The 8,047-nt window shown below is 47.3% G+C and overlaps 5 protein-coding genes across 5 annotated transcripts, besides 11 other annotated features; all 5 read right to left on the reverse strand.

Moving 5' to 3' along the window:
• Positions 1-268: 268 nt before the first annotated feature.
• Positions 269-286: a microsatellite.
• A 1,104-nt stretch (positions 287-1,390) lies between these two features.
• Positions 1,391-1,759, reverse strand: TraAM80_03953 (microtubule-associated protein 1A/1B, light chain 3; the record flags this gene model as incomplete). Its single annotated transcript, XM_029380903.1, has 1 exon — positions 1,391-1,759. The coding sequence occupies one exon, from the start codon at positions 1,757-1,759 to the stop codon at positions 1,391-1,393; it is 369 nt and encodes a 122-aa protein (XP_029239310.1).
• Positions 1,760-1,851: 92 nt separating this feature from the next.
• Positions 1,852-1,878: a microsatellite.
• Positions 1,879-2,036: 158 nt separating this feature from the next.
• Positions 2,037-2,076: a sequence feature (A-rich).
• A 215-nt stretch (positions 2,077-2,291) lies between these two features.
• Positions 2,292-2,663, reverse strand: TraAM80_03954 (Atg8-like protein 1; the record flags this gene model as incomplete). Its single annotated transcript, XM_029380904.1, has 1 exon — positions 2,292-2,663. One exon carries the CDS (start codon positions 2,661-2,663, stop codon positions 2,292-2,294), a length of 372 nt encoding a protein of 123 aa, XP_029239311.1.
• Positions 2,664-2,760: 97 nt separating this feature from the next.
• Positions 2,761-2,809: a sequence feature (A-rich).
• Positions 2,810-2,984: 175 nt separating this feature from the next.
• Positions 2,985-3,018: a microsatellite.
• An 11-nt stretch (positions 3,019-3,029) lies between these two features.
• TraAM80_03955 (uncharacterized protein) lies at positions 3,030-5,018 on the reverse strand (the record flags this gene model as incomplete). Its single annotated transcript, XM_029380905.1, has 1 exon — positions 3,030-5,018. One exon carries the CDS (start codon positions 5,016-5,018, stop codon positions 3,030-3,032), a length of 1,989 nt encoding a protein of 662 aa, XP_029239312.1.
• A 27-nt stretch (positions 5,019-5,045) lies between these two features.
• Positions 5,046-5,078: a microsatellite.
• Positions 5,079-5,093: 15 nt separating this feature from the next.
• Positions 5,094-5,118: a microsatellite.
• Positions 5,119-5,262: 144 nt separating this feature from the next.
• Positions 5,263-5,289: a microsatellite.
• A 285-nt stretch (positions 5,290-5,574) lies between these two features.
• Positions 5,575-6,819, reverse strand: TraAM80_03956 (cis-prenyltransferase; the record flags this gene model as incomplete). The annotated part of the gene is made up of 1 exon (XM_029380906.1): positions 5,575-6,819. One exon carries the CDS (start codon positions 6,817-6,819, stop codon positions 5,575-5,577), a length of 1,245 nt encoding a protein of 414 aa, XP_029239313.1.
• Positions 6,820-7,014: 195 nt separating this feature from the next.
• TraAM80_03957 (uncharacterized protein) lies at positions 7,015-7,641 on the reverse strand (the record flags this gene model as incomplete). The annotated part of the gene is made up of 1 exon (XM_029380907.1): positions 7,015-7,641. One exon carries the CDS (start codon positions 7,639-7,641, stop codon positions 7,015-7,017), a length of 627 nt encoding a protein of 208 aa, XP_029239314.1.
• Positions 7,642-7,670: 29 nt separating this feature from the next.
• Positions 7,671-7,711: a microsatellite.
• A 46-nt stretch (positions 7,712-7,757) lies between these two features.
• Positions 7,758-7,784: a microsatellite.
• Positions 7,785-7,959: 175 nt separating this feature from the next.
• Positions 7,960-8,004: a microsatellite.
• Positions 8,005-8,047: the final 43 nt, after the last annotated feature.

Consider the following 8,047-nt stretch of genomic DNA (forward strand, 5'->3'; position numbering starts at 1 on the left):
TTGTCCCTGCCGTGCGCCTTATCGCAGAGGCTGTAGCGCACGTCGCACACCTGGTAGTCGCCGAGACACTGCGCAACGTCCTCAACGGCGAGAAACACCTTCCCGGGGTGCCTTGGCGTACCGTTCTTCTGCATTGGCGATTCCTGAATTTGCACAACAATTGACTAACGCAACACAATGCTCACCCACAGGAAGAACGAAAAAAGACGAAGGCAGGGAGGAGGAGGAGACGGGGCGTGGCTTGAGAGAAGTCTCCAGCAAAAGGAAGCACACACACACACACACATATATATATATATACTCACAGGAAATAAGGGAATTTGAGAAAAGGGACAAACACCACTTGGTTGTCGCTTTTGCCCGCGCAGGGACACAACAGAACACAGATGGAGGGGGCGGGAGAGTACGAAAAAAGGTATTCCCGCACCTGACCCTGAAGACAACGAGAAATAAAAATAGGGCGCCAGCCACACGCACAGCAACCTCAAAACACCGCAGCTTGGTCGCACGACGCGCCCGGTATTTATGCCGCGCATCTCGCGATGGCCCTCGTCACGGTACCGCCGCCACCGGAGCGTGGGGTCACACGCACACCCAAAATAAATAAGAGAGAAACACTCCACAGAAAGTGTTTGCAGATGACCGGCAGCAACACTCCACCCCCCTCCTCGTCTGCTGCCCGCACCTCCCAGGGACCCCGTCGCCCTTCAACCCGCGCACCTCACCCGCAGACCGCAGCGGCGAGTTGGCCTGCACGAGTCTCGTACCCGTAAAGCGACGAGAATCGCATCGGCAACAAAAGTACACACCTCCACGACACTTCATCGCCTGTCGGAAGCAGTCTGTTGTCCACCGCCCCCAAAAAGACTCCGCACCACGCAGATATCCCCGCATTATGTGGTGGTCGTGCACGTAAAGCAGCAGCCGAGTGTCTGCAGCCGTATTGCGGACAGTCGCACGTCCGCAAAAATCAATCATCCACAACCCAAAGTGATCGCGTCGAGCAACGAGGATAGCAACGCAGAGACCAGAAAGATACTGTGAAGCAAACAGACATATCTGTCACACGCTTCCCACAGCAACCAAAATAGCAGCAACGGCGCAAAGGACAACCAAATCACAAAAAGCACCACCGCTACAAATATAACCCTGAGCCCCCAACTGAGGCAAAGCTCCAATAGCAGAGAAAGAAACTTGTATCAACAAGAATAAAAAAAATAACTGCATAGCAATCACGCAAAAGACCCCTTTTTAAGCTCACGCTCGCACCATGAAATTTTCATGAGAACCAAAAGTGTCCCCCACTCTCAATACACACCACTGAAGCTGTACAAACAAGCACAAACACATAGACACATGTATCATGCATACACATACACGGTCGCGGACATCACCGAGAACCAAAGGTTGCTTCTTCCGAGTACTTTATGTAAAGAAAACCGTCCTCGTCCTTGTGCTGCGCGTACAAATCAGACATTTGTGCAGTGGTGGGAGGCACAGCGCCATTGACAAAAAGAAAAATCGCCTCATCCACCTCCACCGTCACACGCTTCCGAAGCACCAGTACAAATTGCCCGACAGTGAGATCCGACGGCACGAGAAATTTACCCCTTTCCAAATCACCAATGTCGGAGTCGTCCACCTTTTCGCAGATAATGGGAAGCCTGTCAGGATGTCGTTCACGAACTTTTGCCGCCTCCTTTTGGCGCGACTCGAATGAGTGCGACATCTTGTATCGGCTCTCAAACCCCTTCTTCATTGCTGTGGTAAGCTGCAAATACCCTTGCTACAGAGAAGAACAAAGAACAAAGAGACAAGGGGCAAAAAGGGCATTGCACGTTGGTGCGGAAGACACACACACGCACACACTTGCACACAAGCACTTGTGGGGGACACAACGCAACACGTTGAGCAACTGCATCAGGTTCAGCAGAGTATTGGAAATGCAAACCAGCACGCATACTATCAGGAAAAGAACCACGACTCTTTCTCCCAATTCAGATGGCGTGAGGAGAACAATAACAAAGACTTACTACAAGAAGAAAAAAAAAACAGCAAAAAAAGGTGAAAAAAAAATGAACTACACACACGCAAACAGAAGAGCACATATATACTAAAATAACTGCATAGCAATCACGCAAAAGACCCCTTTTTAAGCTCACGCTCGCACCATGAAATTTTCATGAGAACCAAAAGTGCCCCCCACTCTCAATACACACCACTGAAGCTGTACAAACAAGCACAAACACATAGACACATGTATCATGCATACACATACACGGTCGCGGACATCACCGAGAACCAAAGGTTGCTTCTCCAGAGTACTTTATGTAAAGAAAACCGTCCTCGTCCTTGTGCTGCGCGTACAAATCAGACATTTGTGCAGTGGTGGGAGGCACAGCGCCATTGACAAAAAGAAAAATCGCCTCATCCGCCTCCACCGTCACACGCTTCCGAAGCACCAGTACAAATTGCCCGACAGTGAGATCCGACGGCACGAGAAATTTACCCCTTTCCAAATCACCAATGCCGGAACCGTCCACCTTTTCGCAGATAATGGGAATTCGATCGGGGTTTTTATCACGAACTTTTGCCGCCTCAGATAGTCGATACTCCAAATTGTGTGTTTTCTTGTACTTGCTCTCAAAGCCTTTTCGCACCATAGTGGGGCTGATGGTTTGCTTTGTAAGGCCTCCACAGAAAAAAAATAAGTTCTTGCAGAAAAACTACGTATGTCAACAGGAAATACAAGACAATCACAAGCAAAAAGCGGAAAAAAAAACTAAAATACAAGAAAGGCAAGAGGCAATGACGGTGTAGTAACGCAAATGTTTAACATCAGCTGAGCTATGCAGACGAGTAGAAAGTTGCTGTAAATGCAAAATGTACATCATTGGGGCAAATAATAATGCAAGGACACAAAACAAAAACAAAAAGCGAGTGTAAATATCAATTGCATAACTGTTTAAGGTTAGAGTCGTGTCTTTTTTGTTTTGTTTTGTTTTTATTTTTGTGTTTCGTATCAAATATCATCTTGGAGGGCCTACAATACCGCTGCAGATGCAAACAGTTCCATCATCCCCACACGTTACCACGTAATGTTGTTGAAATTTTACATCGGTTATGGGTGAGCGATGCAATTTAGTGCGTATCGGCGGGGGCACAGCTTTTCCCAGAGGCCAGTAATATCGGCCAGGGACAGATGGTGAGTGCGTCCTTGCTGTCTCACTCTGGGCGCTCTCTGATATTCCGTATGGTGCCGTTGGATTCACAAAAGAAGAGGATTCTCTTAACTGTGCGTGCCCTGTATCCCAAATGTAAAGATAACCATCGTTATGCCCGCTGATAATGTGTGAGTCAACACATCCAAAGGTGACACTAGCACCTTTACGTGTATGGCTTTCAACACCCTCAAATCGTTGGGGAAGAATGTCCCCCGTTAAAACGTCCCACAGTCGAAGTATACCGTTACGGTATGACACCAGCAGTAAAGATGCTGAAGGAGAAAGCGCAATGGAGGAAACCTCACTTGCCACTGGTGAGGCTAATGTAAACAAAAGAACCCCCGTAGTAACGTCAACAACGCGAACAATACCTTCCTTTGAGGCTGCAAAGTAGCAGGTTCCAGATCTATTTGCGGTAAGAGATTCGATTGGTGAAGTACTGAAGCTGCGCTGAAACATTTTGGCTCCTGTTAACATGTCCCAAACCGTAACTGTCCCCTCCGACAATCCGGTTGCAAGAATAACCCCAGAAGGAAACAAGCAAGACGAGTAAACCTCTGCTGTGTGAGCAAATACGTTAGCCACACAATCCATCAAGCATTCGGATGTATCCAAGAGCTCCTTAGTTTTCCCCATAATGCGACCTAAATTGAGAACGACAGCTTGACATGCACTCCATGAAAGAAGTATTTGACGGTCATGGCTTGCCATACCCCTCACAGGGGCGTCATATTCATACAGTTTAAGGCATCCCTCACACGATGCTCGAGTCAGGAACTCGTCTTGTTGTTCTAGCTGAACCCACAAAATAGCACCTGTATATGTACCTACAACAACAGCAGGTATTTGAAGAAAGGGTTGGCACGCTGTCAGTCGCAGTTTCTTTCCAGCGTCTACACCAATGCGGCAACGGATTCTGTTGACATCCACCGAAGCAACAAGGTTTGATGGAATAAGTTGTTCTCCCAATGGCTGAAGGATGGAGTGAACATGATGCGTTGCGAGCCCACGCAGCAAAGAAGGATGTTGAGATTTTAGAAGCTCATACGAGAGGGAATTGGCCAAAATTTGTTCCAAACCTCTGAATGCAATATGGGGCTCAGCATCAAAACTACCCTCGCATTGGCGGCAATATGGATTGCTGTCACAATACCCAATAAATTTTGATATGAGGGACTGAAGCTGAGAACGTCCTATCGTGGGATTCCACCCACGCCAAACGGGATACATGGTTCCAGCCTCCGATACATTGCGGCAAGTAAGCAAATAAATCAGCTGTTGAAAATGATCTTTGCTTATAGTTCCTTCTAGAGGTTTGATCCTCCTCATGAAAAATACATGAGCCCGTTGCCCATCCTCCTCAACATACTCCAGAAATTGTTGCTGTGCTAACAAAAATGGCAACAGTTGAAGCAATAATGTAATTCGTGGTGGAGCCTCGTTACTTACTGCTCCGCCCGATTTTGTTGTGGATTCCAGCTTCTTTAGCTGCGCATGGGCGGCGTCCCAATTGCCCTCATGTACCGCGCGAGAAATAGTGCGAAGGGCCTTTCGCTCATTGTGCTCCTGACGAAGAAGAGCTGCCGCTTCATCACGAAGAATTTGGGCGGAGGATGTAAGCCCCTGTTCTATCAGCCACCCTACGACTACATGGAGTATCTCACTTCGTATGATGTCGCTTCTTGGGTTGAACTCCACAAGAGTGGAGCTTGGAATAGAAATGATCTCCTCCACCTCAGCCCTCGGCTTTGCCTCCTCTTCAGCTACGAGGCGTTCGTTAGGTAGTTCATCCATTATGAACCGTGCGTATTGAGGAGCCCTTTGTGTTTGCTTTTTTGTTGTTGTTGTTCTTGTCTCTGTGGCTCTCTCTATATATATATATATATATATCTATCTCCCTCTCTCCCTCTGAGCGGTTGTGTGTTTAGATTTATTAATTTGTCCCCTTTCTTTTCGTCGAATGTGTCATTGTTATCATTGCGGCAGGCCAAGCACAAAACGAGAGGGCGCGCCGTCCGCGACGGAACGGCAGTGCAAAGAGGAGGAGGAGGAGGAGGAGGAGGAGAAAGCCAACCCACACAAAAAGACAATCCCAACTAAATCCGTTAAGGACAGCACGGACGACACCCAGCGAGCAGCGAGAAAAGGGCACACACTTATGAGAGAGTGCATAAACATCATCTAGCATGTGCCTTATTTTGTCATGGTTTTGGTTTATTTTTGCGTTCATTTAGTGTTAATGAGTTGTTCTGGCTGTTGCTGAAACTGTGGTGTTGCATCTTTTTATTCCTTTGTTTTTGCCGCAGTTATTGGGAGTGCCACTTGTGTGGAGTTTTCCATTGCCCGCATATTATTTTCCATGACGCCTACCGCGCCGACTGTAGTCCAAGAGAAGTTGAATAAGATCTTCCCTGTCAACCTCCGGCCATGTCTTGTCTATGAAAACAAACTCCGTGTAGGCGCACTCATACAGCAAAAAATTACTCAACCTCTGCTCCCCACTTGTGCGTAGTAAAACTTGCGGTTCTGCTCCGCCTCTATCCGCGAGGACTGTGGCGTCCTCCACTTCATGCCACTCCTGCGTGATACTGCGAAGCATATGACTCATGAACTCGGAATTTGTTATTGGTACAGACTTATTCACCCGCTGCAGCAATCTATTACATGTCCAAAGAACTTCTTCTCGTCCACTATAACTAACACACACATTAACAACAATGCGACGAGGGTGGTGTCTACGGGATTCTTCCTCCACACGCCGCATAAGCTCCCGAAGACGGGGCGAAATTTTGTCAAAAACTGGAGAAATAAACCGAATAAAAATTCCTTTCCTTCTCGCAGAATCCTGTATGCGCTCAAAGAAAAAATAAAACAAAGCCATGAGCACATTCACCTCAAGTGATGTTCTCTCCCAGTTTTCAGTGGAAAATGCATACACCGTAAGCATTTGAATGTTAAACTCCAGACAGTCATCAATGAATTCTATAAGTTTTTCGCCGCCACGGCGGTGACCGTCCAACGCAGTGTATCGAAGAAGTGAGACAAGGGCTGTGCGCCACTCATTAATCGGCTTCGGCGGACCAGTTCCGTCCAAAATACAATCGCACAGTGTTGTTAAAGCATCGACAGGGACATCATTCATAGATGTGCGCCTACCAAACCGACGGTTTCCATCCATAATGACCGCAAGATGACGCACACCATGGTTTGGAATGCCAGTGACTGAGCAGTTTCCCAAAAGACTACGGAAGTGACGTGTTACATTTCTTCTCGTCTTTGCCCCCTCAACAGAGCAAGGAGCTTGCAAGTTCAAGTAAGCCTCTTGCCGCCCCGACTCTAGGAGGGTCTCGCAGATCCTGAGAAAACAGGAGACGGTAAGAAGCGCGGTATCACGCCACAGCGAGAAACAAGCACAGGCCACACAGACAAAGAAGAGCATAGTAAAGAACAAAAGAACAATCAACTCAAACGCCTCCGCTAGCGCGTCAATGCCACGAACCCCGCAGCAGTTGTAGAGAAAAACCGCGTCACTACCGTCTGCAAAGAGCTTCCTGAATACCAGCGCATCATTCTCAAGGTACGCGGATGTGTACATTCAAACTACGGGACCAACAAGAATGGGAAACCAAACAAAAAAAAAACGGGGCAATGAAGGTAGACAAATGATAAAAAAAAAAGTAAAATTATATCGCGTACACATGAAAATATTTGAAACGCGCCCAGAAAAAAGAAAATTTTAAAAAAAGTGAGGAAAAGAGGGGTGAATTGCGCCTGCACACATTCAGGGGAGTCATTTCTTCTTAAGTGATGTGGGGTCCAAGGTTCCCTTCTGAAGTCGTTTCAGAAGATCCTCATTTGTCTCCACGTGACGAAGACGTGCACCGCTCTCACTACGGCGCACGAGTACGTCAGTGTTAAACAAAGAGAGAGACTGAAGAGTGTTGAGAAGCGGAGATAGCAGCGTGTAGCAGCCTTTTGCAAAGTGAACAAGTGGGCGATAGAGCCACGTAGCTAACCAAAGAAGCATTGATGTGCCATCATCTAAGGCATCGGCATTTCGGCCATCACGGCAATTGGATTCCATTGCAAAGAGCCTTAACTGCTCCGTGTGGTCAGCTATAGTCCCGCGCTCCTTTTCCAGAGTGATAACAACGTACTCAAGCTGCTGTTGAATGTACTGGAGATCACTGTTTGTTTTTGTAAACATGTCTTCAAACCGCGAGGTGGACGCCCTAACCTCGTTCACGACGACACGCTGTCGTTCAAGAATCTTCTCTATTTGCTTCAATCTTCGCTTGGTGGCTTCAGTTGTTTCTTCCATTCCACGCACCATGGTGCACAACTGCGTGTGCGTCGTCTCACGCGCATCCCCCGCCCCCGACACGACTAGCGGCACGACTGCATCCCATCCACTCATTTGTAACAAAAGGTGTGGTAGACCAAGAGCACACACAACACACACACGCACGCATACACTCACCCCACACGCCACTGCGTTTCCACCGTAGGGCTGCAGTCCACAGAAATAGAGGCAAAAAAAAAAGAAAAAAAAAAGAACAATGGCCTCAAGAGCAGAATGGGGTTATTTAAAGGGAGGCAAGAAGACACCAACAAAAGAGAGGTAAGCGAAAAGAAAAAAAACAACAAAAATGAGATGAAAAAGGGAAAGCAAAATGAAAGTAATGCTGACCATAAAGCCCCCATGAAATAACTGCCAATTATCTCAATTTGCCACAGAGAGAGAGAGAGAGAGAGAGAGAGAGAGAGAGAGAGAGAGAGACTATAGTTAAGTAGAGTACACTAACGAAAAGAAGTACGTTGTT

The sequence above is a fragment of the Trypanosoma rangeli genome, assembly GCF_003719475.1.
Source record: "Trypanosoma rangeli strain AM80 chromosome Unknown Tra_15.4_contig_00109, whole genome shotgun sequence".
In the NCBI taxonomy this organism is placed as follows: domain Eukaryota; phylum Euglenozoa; class Kinetoplastea; order Trypanosomatida; family Trypanosomatidae; genus Trypanosoma; species Trypanosoma rangeli.